The sequence below is a fragment of the Dreissena polymorpha genome, chromosome 2, assembly GCF_020536995.1.
Source record: "Dreissena polymorpha isolate Duluth1 chromosome 2, UMN_Dpol_1.0, whole genome shotgun sequence".
Classification (NCBI taxonomy): Eukaryota; Metazoa; Mollusca; class Bivalvia; order Myida; family Dreissenidae; genus Dreissena; species Dreissena polymorpha.
The window spans coordinates 107,017,436-107,039,791 of record NC_068356.1 but is presented as its reverse complement, the minus strand read 5'-3'; the positions used below and the strand labels follow the sequence as shown (position 1 = coordinate 107,039,791).

At 35.3% G+C, this 22,356-nt stretch overlaps 1 protein-coding gene across 3 annotated transcripts in view; it reads right to left on the bottom strand.

Moving 5' to 3' along the window:
• Positions 1–21,089, bottom strand: part of LOC127868404 (transmembrane channel-like protein 7) — a 98,698-nt gene extending 77,609 nt beyond the window's left edge. The window contains exons 1-4 of one of the 3 annotated variants that reach the window (XM_052410166.1): positions 20,961–21,089; positions 6,528–6,822; positions 5,008–5,186; positions 1,654–1,735 (exon numbers count right to left, since the gene is read on the bottom strand). In XM_052410166.1, coding sequence (XP_052266126.1) covers positions 1,654–1,735; positions 5,008–5,186; positions 6,528–6,819 — 553 coding nt within the window. In that variant the 5' untranslated portion in view covers positions 6,820–6,822; positions 20,961–21,089. Of the gene's footprint in view, positions 1–1,653; positions 1,736–5,007; positions 5,187–6,527; positions 6,830–20,960 lie in introns of all 3 variants that reach the window. The other 2 variants (XM_052410167.1, XM_052410168.1) reach the window with 2 other exon arrangements.
• Between the last annotated feature and the right edge of the window lie 1,267 nt (positions 21,090–22,356).

Here is a 22,356-nt window from a genome sequence, read left to right as displayed (position 1 = left end):
TGTTAAAACATGTATATGTCATAAAAACGTGGAAACACTCACAATTAGTTTTACATGAAAGTAAAAAATAATGTCTGTGTTGTTGTTAATAATATGGTGCATCTTAGCTTACCAAAACTAACCTGATTAACTTAGACCAAATTATGTCAGGAGTTAAAAATAAACAAGAGGGCCTGAAAGGACCATAGTTGCTCACCTGAAATATAAAGGAACTTACCTGTTCTGTACAGCCATAGATATCATCAGAACAAATGTTTTGATCAAGTTTCATGAAGATTGAACAATAAATGTAACTTGTCTAAAATGCCCCACACCCTTGCGGCCATGTTTTTCAACAAACCGGAAACATTTTTGAACTTATCCCAGATTTCATTAGAACAAATGTTCAGAGCAAGTTTCATCAAGATTATACAATATAAGGAAAAATGGAAAAATGACTGCCCCCTGGCAGCCATGTTGTTCAACCAATTTGAGCCATTTTCAATCTAATTCAATATATAATTGGGAAAATCTTCTCACCAAATTTCATAAAGATCCAACAATAAATGTGGTTTCTAGAGTATTAACAAGGTTTTACGATAGCCATATAAGGAAAAATGCCTCTCCCCCTGGCGGCCATGTTTTTCAACCAACTCGAATAATTTTAAAACTCATCAAATATATGATAATAAATGTGCCTTCTATAGTGTTAACAAGGTTTTTCTTTAGCCATATTAGGAAAAATGTCTGCCCCCTGACACCCATATTTTAAGCCAACCGGAGCCATTTTTTAATCTAATTCAAGATATAATTGGGAAAATCTTTTCACCAAGTTTCATGAAGATCCGACAATAAATGTGGCTTCTAGAGTATTAACAAGGTTTTACTAAAGCAGTATACGGAAAAATGCTCTGGCCCCTGGTGGCCATGTTTTTTGACAAACCAGAAGCATTTTCAAACTCATCCAAGATATCATTGGGACAAATGTTTTAACCAAGTTTCATGAAGATCAGACAACCAATAAGGCCTCTATATAGAGTGTTAACAAGGTTTTACTATAGCCATATAAGGAAAAATGTCCTGCCCCCTTGAAGTCATGTTTTTCAAACAAATGGACACATTTCTTAACTCATCCATAATATCATTGGGACAAATCTTCTGACAAAGGTTAATGACGATCGGACAATGAATATGGCTTCTACAGGGTGTTAACAAGGCAAATATTGACGCCGTAAGCCGCACGCCAGACAAAAGGGGATCACAAAAGCTAACCATGAGCACATTGTCCTCCGGTGAGATAAAAATGCTTGGTGGTTCTGTATGTGACAGTATTTATTAAAATCAAGACATACATTGTGTAAAACTGAAAATAATGCACCTCTTAAATGCCAGTTTTAATGGAAAAAGACACGTTATCATACAAATGCCAGTTTCAATGGAAAGAGACACGTAGATTCATATGACAATATCAAGTCAAATATATATATAAATGAAAAATGATTGGTAACACATGCACATTTAAAAATACCAGCATCCAATCTATATCATAAATCAAATTGTACATACATAAACAATTCTATACCTCAACCTATATATTGAGTGATCAGTACATGTACGTTGTAAAGTAACAAATGGTTAGCAAGACATAGTAAAAGTCTTTCAAGCATAGCCTACCTTCAATGACCTTGAAAGATGTCAACCAAACAGCAAAATTGGAAAAAAACTCCCGACTTCGCCTTTTTAACAGCTCTCTTTTCTAAAGAGGAAAAAAATGCATAATACAGCACAACTTTTACTGAATTTATTTGTACTTTTTATTAACATATTAGGTTATTAGACCCAAAGGAACAAGACTATTTTTTAAAAGTGTGAGCAGATTCACGAGGATTTGACCAAAAATATGACTTCTAGAGTATTAACATGTTGTTTTGTTTTTTATTTGACCTAATGACCTAGTTTTTTTAGCTCACATGACCCAGTTTCAATCTCAAATTTCAATGGGACAAATGTTGTGACCAAGTTTTATGACAATTTGCCAATAAAATGGCCATGTTTTTCGATGGTATGGAACCATTTTCGAACTCAGCCCAGATATAATTAGAACATGCAAATTTGTTGAATTGATATCCCCTGCCAAATAAATTTTGTGTATGGATTGGTGTAGAACTAAAAGAAAAGGTATAAGTGAAGGGTTGTGCCTGATAATTGAGAACAATTACATCAGGACATTTTGAGAATTCAGTTTAGTATGGTAGAATCCTTACCAAATAAGGCATATTTTAATAATGAAAATGTGTGATTTTGACCTTTGTGTGTGACTTTGACCACCACCCTAGCAACCTAAATTTTATATTTGACACTCAGCTAGATAATGGAGAACAATTGTGGACAGTTATTACAGAATCCCTTAATGCATAGTAAAGGAATGACTAAATAATGAATAATTCATCACATTTTTGAACTTTGACCTCAATGTGTGACCTTGACCTTAGCCCTTAGGATTATGGGTGTTGAATGTGAAGCACCCCCAGATGATTGAGAACAGCTATGGCAAGTTTCATGGCTCTGGCTCAGGTGTTAATGGAGATAAAGCTCTAAGCTTATATTAAAAAGCATTTTTTCAAGATACAAAGGGCCATAACTCCGTTATTAACAGATGGTGAACAATGCCGTTTGGCGGGCATCATCCTCTTATCCATATATATACTCATACCAAGTTTCATTGAAATCCACCTAAGCACTTCCAATATATGGCTCCTGACGGACGGACAGACGGACAACGCCAAAACAATATCCCTCAGATAACAAATGTTCTGACCAAGTTTCATGAACATTTGACAAAAAGATGTGACTTTAAGAGTGTTAACGAGGTTTTACTATAAATATATATGGAAAATGCCCTGCCCAATGGTGGCCATCTTTTTTAACACACTGGAAAAAAAATCAAACTAATACAAGACAAGGGACAAAATTGTCACAAAACCAGGTTTTCATTGTGAAAAAAAAATCTGATAAAGGGAGAAAACTCAAACTGAACTTTTGAAATGACCAAAAAAAATTAACCCCCTTTGTAAGTTTTTTTTTTTTTTTTAAATCTATTTTTAGTCGTGGCGACCTTGACATTGGAGATATTGACGTGGTTCTTTCGTGGGACACACCGTCCCATGATGGTGAACAAATGTGCCAAATGATTTTAAAATCTCACAATGAATGACATAGCTATGGCCAGGACAAGCTCATTTATGGCCATTTTTGACCTTTGAACTCGAAGTGTGACCTTGACCTTGGAGATATCGACGTAATTATTTCGCGCGACACACCGTCCAATGATGGTGAACAAATGTGCCAAATAATTTTAAAATCTGACGATGAACGACATAGTTATGGCTCGGACAAGCTCATTTATGGCCATTTTTGACCTTTGAACTCAAAGTGTGACCTTGACCTTGGAGATATCGACGTAATTATTTCGCGCGACACACCGTCCAATGATGGTGAACAAATGTGCCAAATGATTTTAAAATCTGACAATGAACGACATAGTTATGGCCCGGACAAGCTTATTCCGCCAGCCCGCCAGCCAGCCAGCCAGCCCGCCAGCCCGCCCGCATTCGCCAATCTAATAACCAGTTTTTTCCTTCGGAAAACCTGGTTAATAATATTAGAACAATTGTTCTGAGATAGTTTCATGAAGATTGGATTGAAATGTGAATTCTAGAGTAGTAACAAGGTTGTTACTATAGCCATTTAACAAAAACTGCCCGGCCCCCTAGCAGGCATGTTTTTCAACCAACTGAAACCATTTTCAAACTCATCCAAGATATCATTGGGACACATGTTCTGACTATATTTCAAGAAGATTGGACAATAAATGTGGATTCTAGAGTGTTGATAAGGTTTTACCATAGCCATAAAACAAAAACTGCCGCACCCCCTGGCAGCCATGTTTTTCAACAAATCATAACTAATTTTCAATGTTCTGACCAAGTTTCATAAAAAATGGACAATAAATGAGACTCCTATAGTTTTAACAAAGTTTTACTATAGCCATAAAATGAAAAATGTCCCCCCTCCTAGGTGGCCATGTTATTGAAAGAACCGGAAGCATTTCCAAACTCAGTCCAGATATAATTAGAACAAATGAACTGACCAAGTTTCATAAAGATATGACTTAAAATGTGACTTCAAGAGTGTTAACAAGGTTTTACTATAGCAATATAAGGAAAACAGCCCTGCCCCCTGGCAAACATGTTTTTCAACCAACCGGAACCATGTTTAAACTCATCCAAGATATCATTCATTCATTGGCATAAATCTTCTGACCAAATTTCATAAATGTGGCCTCTAGAGTTTTAACAAGTCAAATGTTGACCCTTCACGACGTACAACTCACAACAGACAAAAGGCAATCACAAAAGCTCACCATGAGCACATTGTGCTAACAAGAACTCATCTCTAAAAAGATAGTCCAAATAGTGAGAAATTGATACAGATGTTCTTTCCTCAGTAAACAAGACTTTTGCCAAGCAATATATGTCCCCTACTGGCTCCACCATTGTCAGAAAGTCCACCATTGTCAATTTTTTTATATATTTGTTTCCATAACAACCATAATTTTTGACGTAGGAACAAAAAGAAATGACGTGCATAATGTCCATATTGCCATCTATCCATGTTTAAAGTTTCATGAAAAAATATGAAGAACTTTTAAAGTTATCGCAGGATCTAGAAAACCACTATTTTCAGCAGTATTTCTAATCTATTTGTTGCCATAGCAACCATAATTTTTGACGTAGGAACAAAATGAAATGATGTGCATAATGTCCATATTGCCATCTATTCATGTTTCAAGTATCATGAAAAAATATGAAGAAGTTTTAAAGTTATCGCAGGATCCAGAAAAGTGTGACAGACAGACTCACAGAGCGAAAACCATAAGTCCCCTCCGGTGAAACCATCTTTCACACAAAACACATTGGTCCTAAATTTGGAGGTGATGTTTACATCCAGCGCTCTACAAACACTTACTTTTGGCTTGCTCCACTCCCCCAACTTAGACATTCGTTTGAGTGTGGACAGACTGCGGGAGGGAGGTTTGGGGGTCACATACCCGTCCGCCTGCTCCCCTCCAAGGCTGGTCTGCCTAGCCAACGCAGTACTGACCTCCTGGTTTTGGCACTGCTCCTCATAAAGGTCAAACTTCCTGTCTGATAACCATAAACATATTTTATACAATCTTTTCAAACACTACTTTTTTGGACATGTCATGTAAACACAATTATTTTTGGGTCTCTAACAGAAATGTAAATTAACTGAGGTAAATGTTTTGTGCAGAGTTGCTTAATGTAACTACCATTACTTCTAATACATTTAATAGCATCATGGATAAAAAAAATTACTGTACATGTATATTAATCTAGCAATAAATTTGCAAAACAAAAGTAGCAAGATGGCTTTATTATAAAACAAGAGCACCGCATAACGGGTGCCAACGCTTGGCTGTGGGTGCAGTTTTGAATGAATGAAAGATTGTCAAAATATATATTAATTTTTTAAGAAGGTCACAGTGACCTTGACCTTTGACCTAGTGACCCAAAAATGGGTGTGGCTTGTAGAACTCATCAAAGTGCATCTACATATGAAGTTTCAAAGTTGTATGTGGAAGCACTTTGATTTTAGAGAAAAATGTCAAGGTTTTAGCACGATGCGGACCGCAGACAGCAGACAGTGGACACCGGACGCCGGACGACGAGCTAGCTATAACAATATTTCGGGTTTTCTCCGAAAACAGCCAAACTAAAAATGTGTTAAAATCAATTGCTTCCAGCAAGATAAATAATACCACTATAACTGGATAAAGCTAATTGCAAGCATGTATGATAATAATTATGGGTAGTTTAATGTATTTGTGTGAAGCTTTGTTTCTAATTATTATTTTAATATGACTAACTTATCTATCAATTCACTAAAAAACCATGCTGTTCACTATTCGTTGACATGGTCATCGCACACATACAAACTATTCGTCCCATTCTGGGAATATATAAATTATTACTTGCAAGGTTAAAACAACTTTTTTCTACTAATGCATATCCACATAAGCTTGATGATTTGATCGTGGGACTTTGGCTAAAAATCACTTTCCGAAGCCATCAACGTAAAGAAACACATATTATGGGTCTAGTCGCCCTATAATTATCATTGCTTTTTAATTATTTTTATACATGACATAGAGCTACTCATAAACTTTGATATTTTTTAGGACGCACTGATTTAAAAAAATTGAAATTCTGTACAAGAACTCCATTACTGATCATATAGTAGTGTGTAATGAATTTAAGTGTAGAATAAAAATACTTTATGAAAACAGCAAAACAAATTATCGATAATTGTTTTAACTTGCACATTATTCAATTCTGACTTACTGTTTTGATTGTTTGCATATATAAGACAAACCAGACTTTTAGATGGGTCATTTTTTGTCTAAAAATAAATGTGTTTTATACTCCACAAAATGTGGTAGTTTATATTGAAGTACTTAGACAGACCTCTTAATGTCTTTCTTTTGTTTCTTTTCAGGAAGCGCAGACTCGGAAGCAAGTGGTTATCTTGGCCGTCTTCCAGCTGATCAAGCTCACGTTTTCTCCGCGACGATGACCGCTTCTTGGACGACAATGTCCGCGTAGATCCCTTGCGACGTCTGATGAGTGTCCTGCCTCCGTCTGACTTGGGGATGTACAGAGTGCCCTCTCTGAGGCTGAGGTCCAGCCGAATGTCATGGTTGTCCGTGTCAGAACTGCTGCGTGTAGAATAGGCAGGTATAGAACCGTTCCAATCCATTCTCTGAAAAATAATCGTAGAACTTGTATGACCAACATCACCAGTATCAAGTTACTTATTCTTGATATCACATTAAAAGAGGCATTTATTCTTTATTAACCATCAATTACTTTTCCAAAGATCTTGATGAGTCCTCATCTTGTGAATGTTAAATTACCATAACATATTCCGCACTTTTTTACCACCTAAATCAGATAGAAACCATCTATCCTTACTGTCAACTACAAGAAAGAATTAGATGCACATAATACATAACTGCTTTCTGCTTGCAATAAATGGTGCACATGGGTGTGGAATTCATATGCCCAAATACCCGACTAGAAAGTGGACAAATGCACGTTTCCATTGAACTGTCCATCAACAAGTTAAAAAGTTATGTTCGTCCACAATAATTAATCACTTTTTGCAACAGAATTCTTCTGGAAGCATTTCTGATGCATTTATTTCTGATGCATTTAACAAATACAATTATTTTTAACCCATAATATTACAAACGTCACAATCAAAACACACATAAAATGTGTAGTATTATTCCAACTTGAAGGTGAAAGTCCATGGAGGAAAACTGCCGCCAAATTAATAATTTCCAAAATGGCAATTACAGCTAATTTAAGTTGTGGTTCTAATATATTTCATGTGTGTGGAAACAAAATGAATTTATGAATTTTAATTTATTACATCATTGAGAACTCAATAACTATTAATTTAGGATCCGACAAATTATATACCTCGAACTCTATAAAAGATATATAAAATTTGATTATTACATGAATATATAATTGTCATGTTTATATTGATAACATCTCAAGACAATTTTAAATCTCTTTCAGTAAGTTGAAACAATCTTCAAAAATAGGATACAAGTATTCAAAAGATTGAGTGGCCGTTTTGATGCATTTTGCTGACTGTGTAAGCTATTTGAAACCCTTTTTAACTTCAAGCCCATTTAGCTCAAAGTAATTTCAATTGTAATCATTGTGTGACTTGAATTGCCGATGTCTTTATTTAAATGTCAAAATTAAGACACCATTGTTGGGTGTTAGCTTTCATTCAAAATCAGGGCCGATATTCGGCCCCAGTAATCATTGAATTGATATCCCCGCCAAATAAAATTTGTTTTTGGATGGGTATAAAACTAACCCTTTATATTTGGTATAATCCTAAAAAAATATTTGAGTGTAGGGTAATTGTTTTTATGCTTTGCAATTCTCCTCATTGATATCTGTACACATATGCAGTTTCATATTGAAATTGTGTAGCATAATCTGATTTATAGCGCATAGAAGATACACAACATAAAAACAACAAAGGGCAATAACTTTCATTTAAGAAAGTGAAAGGGTTATGGTTCTTGTGCATGGCAATTCTCCTCACTTATATCAATATACCCATGAAGTGTCATGTTGAAGTCTTGTATGGTATCTTAGATATCGCCCTAAAAAGTTACATCATACAAAAACACCGAAGGGCAATAACTCTTATTTCAGAAAGTGTAGGGTTATGATTCATGTCCATGGCACTTCTCCTAATTAATATCTATACACCCATGAAGTTCCATGATGATATTTTTTATAGTTTCTGAGATATACTAGCCATGAAAAGTTTAGTGACAGACGGACAGACTGACTGAATGACAAACGGACAGACAAGGCCAATTCTATATCCCTGCAAATTTGGTGGGGGATAAAAAAAAAAAATTCCCAATGGGAACTAAAAATTCCCTTTTGAGGATTTCTCATAAAAAATACAAATTCTCCCAACATTAAGTTCATCTCCAATCCAGCTCTATAAATTGAACCTTAATAAATATAATACACTTGTACTATCAATTTTGAAGTATTTGTTAGCAAACAACAACACAACGAATGTCACAATTTTAGTCAAAATGCCACGATTTTTCCCAACCTAAAGGGACATGGCCAATATGGTGAAAAAACACTGGTTAAAGACTTGACCTGATGATCTTGTTTTTGACTCTACTTGACCCTGGATTCAAAAATGGTGATCACAATAGCTACCCTGTGAGCACTTCATGCTCAGGTGAGCTAAAAGTGATGTGAGAACAGAATAGTTGAAGCATTTATTTTGTAAAGGTAAAAATGTTAATATGGCCAAATTTTAGTGTTTGCCATGCAGGTGAACATCCCCGAAATTGTAGTCTTCCGAGTTTATTTTAACTTGTGTTTGCAAACGTGGTAGTGCACATTTTGTAGACTCGGATGGGGAAACAAACTTATTTTTATAATTTACATTTAGTGACAAAAAAGGCCCATTTAAACTTTGTCAACTCATTTTGATAGATGGCACATGAGTTTCACAAGTTTAACAAAGAGATCAAATATTGGCAGGGGTTGGCCTCGAGTCAATTTTTAGATAGAAGTGTTTTAACTCATGACTGACATTAAAGAGAAGTCAGCAGAAACATTATATGATTATATTTTCAGGGGTGTAAATTGTCCCAAATCTAAAATCCGGAAAATTAGGCCCGGGGGTCTGGGGACGCAGGTCCCTAACTGAGATAAAGGCAGCGCTTCCACTAGCTTTTAAAAGTTGGCAGTCCTTACTTCCATGACTTAAATTTTAGAAGTCCAAGTCATAATATCTGGAAGTCCAACTTTTATTTCAGTTTTTTACAATGGACTTTGGAACTATGAGTTTTGTGTTGTGTCTTTTGTATGATTGTTAAAATACAATAAAAGGAAAGGTTCATATTTTTCTTCATTACACAAATAAAATTAATCACCAGTGTTCATTCTAGACCGCGCGATTGCGCGATTCGCGCTATTTTTTCAAAGATCGCGCACATCTGCAGCATGTGTGCGAGAAAATTCGCGCACTCGATATCCGTTACGGGTTTTTTAAACTGTTAAATTCTGCTTCGCGTATTTATTGAGAAAAACACCGGAAATCAAAGGGAATTAACTCTTCGATTCACGGGTTAATAAACTTTAAAGAATTTTCGTTTAAAATGATACTTGGGTTAATTAAAAAATAAGAAATTTCGTTTAAAAAATAAAGGGATGCGACTCGTGAATGATTAAGGAAGAAAATTGTCCTTTGATACTGGAAAGTAAAAACTTAATTCTATACATTAATTAAGACACTTACATGACTTAGGTTTTAATATCATATCATCATTCATATCATATCATGATAGACAATCAGTAATTTTTTTTTTATTGTTTTAAATGATACAGAAATATCATGTGAACAATTATTTTCATAATCCTTTGTTTTTATTTAAGTCAGCAATATACTATGGAAAGTGCAGTTATATTTAACAGCAGTTACAATGGTATTTCACTGACTTGACTGTTTTAAGTAATGTAGAAGTTAAAACAAATAATCATTAAAACGAAAATGAAAACATATAAATGGTACTTGATCAATTCCCCCCCATTTGTGAAAAATCCCCCCTATTTTTCAAAGTGAGGGGGGAAATTCCCCCCTACTTTTCGATTTCTAGAATGAACACTGATCACATCATGATATACATTAAACAGAACATGTATGCGCACATATTGAAGTTGTTTTCTAGCTACTCGTTGTTCGATATACTAACAAAGTAAAATCCAATTTTATTTTAATGCGTTTTAAAAGAGAACAAATGTGCATGAGTCATTTAAAAGTTATTGTCAGGCAAAACTTGTCTTAATTAGTTTATCTATTAGTATTTTATTTTACTGTACCACTTAAATTTAAAATTGAGAAGAGTTGTCCTATTCAAAACTACAACAAAAATTATTTTTATACATATGCAAGAAAATATGTAGACCAGAAGATTGTTATTGTTTACAATCGGGATTTTTCCGCATGAGCACTGACTGGTTTGCAAAAGCACTGTTTACAGTATCGTAAAACATATGCATACATACATGCGTTTATTCAATAACTCAATGCGTTTATTCAATAACTCGATACAAAATTAAAAAACAAACATTAAAACACCTAAATTGCAATTAACGGATATCATATTCAGTATCAATATTGCATAATTATATATTAATACATGTATTTAATATTAAAAAAAATTATAGTTAGTAATTTGCGTCATATTAAAGGTAGTCTCAAGAATAAACATCGACAATTTCACTGTTGTAACGATTTAAAATAAAGCTATTAAGTAGCCGTACTATTTCTTGTACAAGGAATTCAATAAATTAAATTGAATATAACAACAAAACATATTATGAATCATGAAAATCTAGATGCCAGAAATATAATTATCAATGTACCGGCTGTACTACTGTAAGTTATTTTTCATGAATACGGGTAGTTGTAAGAGATGCATTGGATCAACCAGATAGCAAAGCCCGATAAAAAGCTATGTACATATTTATTTATTAGTATTTAAATATGATATTAATTTTCTTTTACATTCGATCATAAAAATCATTAAATTTAACGTACAACTGAAGTTATGTAAAACATGGATACTAGTACTTATATGTGTAACAAGATAAGTTTGGTTCAGGTGCACAAACTTACCTACTCAATGTGTTGACCAAAGAACAGTTTCATTTGTAGGAGGTATACTGTTCATAAGATTTGAAATAACATGTTTTAGGATATTTAGCGAGTTTGAAAATATTCATATTCATAATTGCAAACTCTCTATGAAAGCACCCTAATCTTATTTGTTGGTTGAGCTTAACGAAAAAAAAAATGTTTTGCAAGTTTGGCCATTTTTAGTAAACACTACAAATCAAAACATGCAAAACATTTTTTTTCTAACACAGGCAGGACGGCATCCTACAGTAACACGAATATGTGACCTTGCTAAAGTGATTTTACTTCCTAATATTATGGTTTATCCCAAAGTAACACTCGATTTACAAGTATCTATTAGTTCAGCAAGGGCCTACGGGGTCGTTAGTGTTGTTTGACATCCTTAACGTACCTCATGATAAGCTACAATTAACAAGATACTTATACTTCAATGAGTTGATTGTATTATCTATATAAACCCAGACCAAACATATTTGAGTGATGCGTCCATTTACACAAGGATGTGCATCTTGACCTAATAGGTTATTATTCACCACTTATAGCTTCCATTTAGAGTGTTCAAGGATGTACGATCGTTTGCACTTTACTGTACTTAATGTATTTGTCCTTAAAGATAAAATAATCTTCATATCACTTGCGGCATTAAAGTTATATCGATATTTATGCTGTTCGCAGAAGCCAACGCGTATGGACCAGTTGACTGGTTGACAAATGCACTGGTTACAGTAACCCAAAACATATACACACACGCATGTGTTAAGTCAATTACTCAATAAGAAATTCCGATACAAACATTGAAGCAACAAAATAATTATAAAAACATATCATATAAAGTACCTATATCGATTCTTAATACATTTATTTAAATTAATACATGTACAGGTTAATAATCAGCATCAGACCAAAGATGGTCTCAAGACTAAACATCAACAATTTTTTTAATTTTATTTTTTTAACTATAAACTAGAAATGGCGCGGCAGAGGCCGACGCGTATCCCCACGCCGCATGTTTGACCCAAGGGCGCCCCAGGGTTGATCATGGGGCCATGCATAGTTGAGATTGACTGTATTGTCATAAGAGAAGTTCAGTATCAATTAGAAGTGAATGGGTGTAAAAATAAAGAAGTTATAGTAAAAGGCAATTTTGGGAGGGTGTGGCCTATGTGGGCGGGGTGCCCCAGGGTTGGTAATGGGGCCATGCATAGTTGAGATTGACCGTATTGTCATAAGAGAGGTTCAGTATCAATTTGAAGTGAATCAGTGTATTAATGAAGAAATTATAGTAAAAGGCAATTTTGGGCGGGTGTGGTCTATGTGGGCGTGGCGCCCCAGGGTTGGCAACGGGGCCATGCATAGTTGAGTTTGACCGTTTTGTCATAAGAGAGGTTCAGTATCAATTTGAAGTGAATCAGTGTAGAAATGAAGAAGTTAATGTAAAATAACCTAAATTTTTTTTATAGTAAATGGATTTTTTTGGTGGGTGTGGCCTATGTGGGCGGGCGCCCCAGGGTTGGGATTGGGGCCATGCATAGTTGAGATTGACCCTAATGTCATAACAAAAGTTCAGTATCAATTTGAAGTGAATCCGTGTAGAAATGAAAAAATTATAGTAAATGGAAATTTTTGGTGGGTGTGGCCTATGTGGGCGGGGCGCCCCAGGGTTGGGAATGGGGCCATGCATGGTTGAGATTGACCGTATTGTCATAGGTGAGGTCCAGTATCAATTTGAAGTGAATCGGTGTAGAAATAAAGAAGTAAATGTAAAATAACCTAAAAAAATGAGTGATAATTTCTGACGCGGCCCCACCCCAACCCCTATAACTTTTGACCCAGGGGTCAGATCAAAATTCCAAATAGTGCACCGTCGCACATATGCTCATAGCTACCATGTGTGTAAATTTCAAGGTTCTAGTGCTTTTAGTGTAGGAGGAGATAGTGGCCAGGACGGACGGACGGACAGACGGACGGACGGACAGACGGACGGACGGACGGACGGACGGCGGAGATCACCACAATATCCCCACCTTTTTTTCAAAAAGCGTGGGGATAAATAGCGTATTTTTCTTTAAAAACGAGTTAAATAATTATTCAATAAGAAACTAATAATTCATGTTATAAATCTTAACAAGAGGGCCATGATGGCCCTGAATCGCTCACCTGACTAACCAATTACAATCCCAACCCAGATTTCATCAAGATAAACATTCTGACCAAATTTCATAAAGATTGGATGAAAACTGTCACCTCTATTGTCTACACAAGGTTTTTCTAATATTTGACCTATTGACCTAGTTTTTGACCCCAGGTGACCCAAATACAATCCCAACTCAGATTTCATCAAGAAAAACGGTCTGATCACATTTCATAAAGATTGGATGAAAACTGTGACCTCTATTGTCTACACAAGGTTTTTCTATTATTTGACCTAGTGACCTAGTTTTTGACCCCAGATGACCAAAATACAATGCCAACCCAGATTTCATCAAGATAAACATTCTGATCAAATTTCATGAAGATTGGATGAAAACTGTGACCTCTATTATCTACACAAGGTTCTTCTAATATTTGACCTCGTGACCTAGTTTTTGACCCAACATGACCCAAATACATTCCCAAACCAGATTTCATCAAGATAAACATTCTGGCCAAATTTCATAAAGATTGGATGAAAACTGCGACCTCTATTGTCTATACAAGGATTTTCTATTATTGAACCTAGTGACCTAGTTTTTAACCTAGTGACCTAGTTTTTGACCCCAGATGACCCAAATACAATCCCAACCCAGATTTCATCAAGATAAACATTCTGACCAACAAACTATCAGAATACATAATCAATAACAACAACATAAACGTTTATAATGCATGTTATTTCACATAAATATACATCAATTAGTGCCAATATATGTAATATATTGAATAATTGTGAATATAAACTATGATTTTGTCAACACTTTCTGCCACTGCGCCTATTTATATAAATAGCACCACCTTTTGCCAACCAGTGGGTCGAGTTTAACCTTTGCAGGTGCGCGTGACGTCACTCATCAACTCCTCATTAGTAAATCCTAGCGTACGTGTAAATCGCTGGATATATACATGTTCCAACTCTATCCTTTACCCAATAATACAGTATACTCACAATTTTTATTTTCAGAACCAAAATAGGGCCAATATAGACGATAAATGTGTTAAAAAATTTCATTAACACAAACGTCCGCCATTTTACATTTGGGAATTCTCTTTGAACATGGGAAAAATCACGTAGCGCGCTGTGCGAGCATCAAGCACTTTTCAAATTTGGTAATAACAACCAATCACCAAGTGAATTTAAATTTAGATTGAATGTAACATGAACCGACTTTTAGAAAATTGTGAGAAAGTGAATCCCTGAGAATAAAAAAAGTGTCTCTCTGTAAATCTCTGTAAACAAATTGAAACGTCTTTTTTTCAGATTAAACATTCTTATTACTGTGTATCATTGAATCACCTCGTTTTAATCGATGAAAAATAATAACACTAACACAGTTATGCTTCCAAAGACGCCATTGAATTAGCTTTGCCAGTGTCAATCAAACCTGTAAATAAAAAACCTTTATCGTATTTGGGTGACGCTCGCATTAATAGCTGATTGAATAGCAAGACCCTGATAACTGGTTTGTAGGCGAAGTTATAAAAATCAATATTGGCCACTCGTTGAGCAATGCACTGCTTACAATAGCTCGTGACATGAATAACCGCATTTATGTCGAGATTTGTAAGTCTTGTGTATAAGAAAAGACGTACATGCCCGTCATGCCGATCATTGGACGTCAAATAGACTTCCAACGTTTGTAAAATGGACAAATGACTGCATATTTCAAGTGTACGATTTTTGGAAAGTAGCGATGTTTTTTCGTCAGTTAGCGTTCATTTTCGTGCCATAAGCTAACAAATCAGAAATAAATGAATGAAATACTGAGCAAAATTGGTATCAAGCCCAACATTCCAGAAAGACGATGAAGCTTTAACAAATATATAAATTATGTTCTCAATTGACCACGCACTCAAGCAAATTTTCCCCTACCCCCACCCCACTCCGCAAAAAAATATTTCATCGGATTTACATTGATCTCAAAATCGACCCTGGACGGCTGAAATCCGGATTTCCAGCATACTCCGGATACCTGACACTCCTGTATTTTAGATTTCTTGTAATTAGTTGCATTATTTTACCATTTTAAATTACTAAATACAAAATGTAAATTATTAATTCTGCTCATATATTTATCTTAATTGTTGATTGAACAAACAATCAAGTAAAAAGAAAACAACACAATTTTATTTCAATTTCATTATTCTAGGAACAAAATGTTCAGATCTAAAACAAGATGTGTTTGTGAAACACAATGTCCCCCTATATGATGTTTGACATTGTAGGATGACCTTGACCTTGTGAAGGATGACCTTGACCTTTCACCACTCAAAATGTGCAGCTCCATGAGATACACATGCATGCCAAATATCAAGTTGCTATCTTCAATATTGCAAAAGTATTAATAAAATAAGCGATTTGGGCCACATATATTTGACCTCTGACCTTGAAGGATGACCTTGACCTTGACCTTTCACCACTCAAAATGAGCAGCTCCATGAGATGCACATGCATGCCAAATATCAAGTTGCTATCTTCAATATTGCAAAAGTATTCATAAAATGAGCGATTTTGGCCACATATAATTGACCTCTGACCTTGGAGGATGACCTTGACCTTTCACCACTCAAAATGTGCAGCTCCATGAGATACACATGCATGCCAAATATCAAGTTGCTATCTTCAATATTGCAAAAGTATTCATAAAATGAGTGATTTTGGCCACATATATTTGACCTCTGACCTTGAAGGATGACCTTGACCTTGACCTTTCACCACTCAAAATGTGCAGCTTCATGAAATACACCTGCATGCAAAATATGAAGTTGCTATCTTCAATATAGCAAAAGTTATTGCAAAATGTTAAAGTTGGCGCAAACAGACAGACCAACAGACCAACAGACAGACCAACAGACAGGGCAAAAACAATATGTCCCCCACTACTATAGTAGTAGGGGGACATAAAAAAAATCTTTTAGAAACCTTTAATTGGAAATGTTAGAATCCCATTTGTGAAAATGTTATACTTTTTTCCATTGGGAATGGGGCCGAATTTTCATTTTGAACCAAAAATCACTTTCCCTGGTGGCCATGGTTTGCGATGGACCAGAAACAGTTTGGAACTAAGAAGGACCTTAAAGATTGTTCAATCACCTCAGTCATGGAAGGAATGGATCTCGTAATGGACGGGCACCAGACAACTCACCCCAAAGCCAACTCACCCCAAGACTACTCGCCCCAAAAAATAGTCAACTATCCCCAAATCGATTGGACAAGTCGCCCCGACCAAAAGACAACTTGCCAAATTAATTTTATCATATATTTTATTATTGCATTATTAAAATTATTGTACCTGCATATTTTGTATAGTGAGCCAGGCATGTATGTATTATAGTAAACTAATAAAAACCTGCTTGATCAGTATAAAAAAAGTACTGTATTTTGTAATGAAACATTTGTTAAGTTTGATGTATGATATCTGTGATTATTGTGAAAATGTAGTTATATGCTGTTTTTTTCATTTCATAAAGAAAAACTTTGTAATGAATCAATTGTTAAAATACCCGATTGCTTTTAATTATAAATTTTAACTAGAAATGGCGCTGCAGAGGCCGACGCATATCCCCACGCTGCATATTTGACCCAGGGGGCGCCTCAGGGTTGGTAATGGGGCCATGCATAGTTGAGATTTACCGTATTGTCATAAGAGATGTTCAGTATCAATTGGAAGTAAATCGGTGTAGAAATGAAGAAGTTAGTGTAAAAGAACATAAAACAAGACATGTGTTTCTCAGAAACACAATGCCCCCTACTGCGCCGCTTTGATTTATTTAAAAAAAACTATCATTTGGCAGGTTCATGAATTACCTCCCTTTAAAGCTTATTACTTCCCTTGGATTTGTTTTTTTTACCTTTGACCTTGAAGGAGGACCTTGACCTTTCACCACTCAAAATGTGCAGCTCTATGGGATACACATGCATGCCAAATATTAAGTTGCTATCTTCAATATTGCATTAAGTTATGGCCAATGTTCAAGTACATAAAATAAAAAAAATGAGTGAAAATCTCTGACCCGGACCCACCCCAACCCTCATAACTTTTGACCCAGGGGTCAGATCAAAATTCCAAATAGTGCAGGGTCGCACATATGCTCATAGCTACCATGTGTGTAAGTTTCAAGGTTCTAGTGCTTATAGTGTAGGAGGAGAAAGTGGCCAGGACGGACAGCGGAGATAACTACACTATCCCCACGCTTTTCAAAAAGCGTGGTGATAATTAGTTTTCATAAAATCGTGTTTATTCAAATAAGTGCCTTTTTGTCCGTCTTGTTTTGAAAACATGCGAATTATTAAACGTTAATTTTGCCGACATGCTTTCATTGTCTGTTCACAAATTTATTTAAAAGATATATGGTTACTTTGGTATGACAGTTTGGTGTGATTAAAGAATCACTTCAATGTAAACTAGAAATGGCGCGACAGAGGCCGATGCGCATCCCCACGCCGCATGTTTGACCCAGGGGCGCCCCAGAGTAGGTAATGGAGCCATGCATAGTTGAGATTGAACGTATTGTCATAAGAGAAGTTCAGTATCAATTAGAAGTGAATCGGTGTAGAAATTAAGAAATTATAGTAAAAGGCAATTTTGGGTGGGCGTGGCCTATGTGGGTGGGGCGCCCCAGGGTTGGTAATGGGGCCATAAATAGTTGAGATTGACCATATTGTCATAAGAGAGGTTCAGTATCAATTTGAAGTTAATGGGTGTAGTAATGAAGAAATCATAGTAAAAGGCAATTTTGGGTGGGCGTGGCGCCCCAGGGTTGGTAATGGGGCAATGCATAGTTGAGATTGACTGTATTGTCATAAGAGAGGATCAGTATCAATTTGAAGTGAATCCGTGTAGAAATGAAGAAATTATAGTAAAAGGCAATTTTTGGTGGGCGTGGCCTATGTGGGCGGGGCGCCCCAGGGTTGGTTATGGGGCCATGCATAGTTGAGATTAACCGTATTGTCATAAGAGAGGTTCAGTATCAATTTGAAGTGAATCGGTGTAGAAATGAAGAAATTATAGTAAAAGGCAATTTTAGGTGGGCGTGGTCTATGTGGGTGGGGTACCCCAGGGTTGGTAATGGGGCCATGCATAGCTGAGATTGACCATATTGTCATAAGAGAAGTTCAGTATCAATTTGAAGTGAATCGGTGTAGAAATGAAGAAATTATAGTAAAATGCAATTTTGGGTGGGCGTGGCCTATGTGGGCGGGGCGCCCCAGGGTTGGTAATGGGGCCATGCATAGCTGAGATTGACTTCATTGTCATAAGAGAGGTTCAGTATCAATTTGAAGACAATCGGTGTAGAAATGAAGAAATTAATAGTAAAATAACCTAAAAAAATGAGTAAAAATCTCTGACCCGGCCCCACCCCAACCCCCATAACTTTTGACCCAGGGGTCAGATCAAAATTCCAAATAGTGCAGGGTCGCTCATTTGCTTATATCTACCATGTGTGTAAGTTTCAAGGTTCTAGTGCTAATAGTGTAGGAGGAGATAGTGGCCAGGACGGACGGACAGACGGCGGAGATAACCCCAATATCCCCACGCTTTTCAAAAAGCGTGGGGATAATGAGCTTTATCAGACAACAATGATGTTTGCAAAGTCATTATGAGGGCTGTCTATATATATATATAAAGCACATTATTGCATACTTGCATTTTATCAGATAATCAACCAATCTTCGTTAATCTGGTGACGGATGCCTTTTACAGCCTAAAACCTGTCAGATAAAGGTGAGAAGTCACAATTGCGCAATATGTGTAATGTACTTCGCTAATAGACAATTGCTTCACCTGACATTTTATGAAATCATTTTGAAATCTAACAAGATATTATAATTAATTAGAAAATTAAACAATATACTTTGACTATTTAAAAAAAAAAATTAAGTACATACTACCATGACCGCCATGATAATATCATTTTTTAATTTGTTGTGTATTATTGTGAGATTATGACGATAGTAAACTGACAGCCAAAGAATGTAATTTTATTTCATACGACTTACTTACAAAATTACTTTCTGTTCGAAAAAATCTATAAGGAACTACCCTTGCAACCTTAGCGAGACCTTAGTCGTAGATAACATAAACAGAGGAACCCACATTCCAGCAGAAGATTCATGGTTGTAGATTGGGAATATATAAACATCATATTCATTAGACATGTTTGAAATGATTGACAATATTTATTATTGTCTGAGCTATTCTTGCTGTTAATAACCATTGTGTTGGAAATCATTAAAATGATTGTCCTAAATAGCTTTGTAACCATTCTCTGTATAAATGGTTTTATTTATTTCATTTCAAATGCAATCATTAAATCGGGACTGCACAATTTATATATGTGTTAAATTGTAATATATTTATAAAAATATGTTACAATAACACAAAATAGGCAAGAACAATTATACATTATACATTGAAGACGAATTTCATAAAATGCAGCAAAGACAAAATAGCGCCCCGAATCGATAGTGACGAAGATATTTCGTACATCTTTTTCTACAATGACCGAAGCATTCGCCTTTTTATTAGGATCGGAGTTATAGTTTCGTGTGTCGGATGAATAGATATCGTTGCAGGAAATTAAAATGATCCGTAAAACTAAATTTAGATTCACATTGTATATGTATGATATTCATATGATATATGGCGAATTGGACTGTACAGACATTTTTGATTTCAGAATTAAATATCTGGCTTATTTCACATGGTTCAACACATGTTCTTCTTAACTTTTATCTTAATTTATATTGAAATATATGTATAATAAGTTTTTTTACACATTTTATATAAATCATAAATATTTGACAAAATCGTGCAGTTCCGCTTAAATGCTTTGTATGTTTTCAATAAAAAGGCATTTGTATCTTGAGTATGCAATTGTTATAAGTTATGAATATAACAAATTACTTGTGTTTTGTTTTACTCCAGTATTGACTTCTTCTATATATATGACAAAATAATTCAGGGCAGGTTGTCATTTCGTTTGGGGCGAGTTATCTTTCGATTGGGGAGAGTTGTCTGAAAAACTTGGGGCGAGTTGACCATATTTTGGGGCGAGTTGGCTTTGGGACGAGTCATCGGGCGAATGTAATTGACAACCCTTCTGAGGAGTCCTCAGCCAATGTTTTATCTTCATTTGCCTTATTATACTGCAAATAAATAGTTGTGAACGTCCATATTCTTGACGAAAGTTAAGTATACACGGTTTGTGAAAGACTCAATACGTAGTAACGATCTGAAAATATAATTATATCATGAAAAAATGTCTTATTTTTGTCAATTTTTGTAATGAACAATTCCAGAGACGTTATCTACGCTTCTGAAAATTCGTAATATCGTGGTAAACATAACAGCGATTACTTGCAACATTTTGTACAAGACTAAAAATATTATTAACAATATAAATAAACACTAACACTTCATTTGTGAGATATTTACCTACGAACTTTACCTGGGCTTATTAGTCATTTGATTTTAATGTCACTTTTTATAGAAAAGGCTACACCTCTTTCGAGTCGAGGTTATGCATAAATGAATTAGCCGATTAATATTTAGGTTAAAAAACACTAAATATTGAAAGAGTTTACTATCGACGACTAATGCCTCAGTCACAAATAAAACGGTCGCCGGCCAATGTGTCCGTTCTCCAGGCATTGGGAAGACTGGAAACGTCGGAGCCGTCCGCCGTCCGATGAGTGACACAGTTTAATATCTCAGTTAGAAATTGAGACCAATCACCGTTCGATCAGCGGACGACGTATTTTCCCGATGATCACTTAAAATTTTACCCGACGTCGGGCCCGGAAGATCGAAAGAAGATCGGACGATCAACGCACGGTTGTCGCCCGGCGATCGCCCGACATCGGATTCGTTGAAATTAACATAACTTAAATATAAACACCCACAAACTTGTTGAGTCGTTGTTAATTTTCATAAAGATGTTACATCGCAAATATATCATAAATAGCTCTATATGACTATGAATAATTATAAAGAAAATAATTAACCTTTATATTATTGTGTTTCTTTTTGTTTCAAATATTTATCGTCAGTAATAATAATAGATACATGGTAATCGACTGTGTTGATAGTGTCAATCCGCTAGATCTTGGAAATAGTTTTTTCTTGAGACGTGGATTCTGATTGGCTTTTTCAAATTTCAAGATGTGCATGCAATAAATAGCGTTAACACTGACTTTTCATGTAAAGTTATTTTCTTGTGAAATCAAAGCGCCGAAGGTGATGCAGTTGTTCCCTATTTGAATGTATTTAATATTACAACCACGGGACATGAAGTTCGACTTTTTTACGTAGGCCAATCGAACGGCCGCGAAAAATGCAAACACCAATGTAATTTACTTTTAATTGTCTACAGTGGTGAGACTTTGCTTAAACATCAAGGCGGAAAATGACATTGATTTACAATATCTCATAAATTTATACAGGGTTCATACAAACTCTTATAATGAGTACAAAGATGAAGATAAGTTTAAACAAGAAATATCTTTTTTTTAAATGACTTATATTGTATAGGTTGGCGCTAAGGATTACTCGGTAGTAGCCAAGTTTCAGCGTCACGATGACGACCCTCATCATAATCTTACGCAGAATGGACCAAAGCATAAGTGTAATGATATACACAGATTTATAGATCTTTGTAATACATGTTTTGTTATCAACGAGCATTTTATTAAATGTTCAAGCAAACTACATTAAAAAATGCTTCATATAATTTATTTCCATTTCATTTTTATTCAGTTTCTTGTAATGAGTCAATACTTACTCATCGTGTGCATTAATTCCGATTAAAACTTTTCACCATAAATATTACATG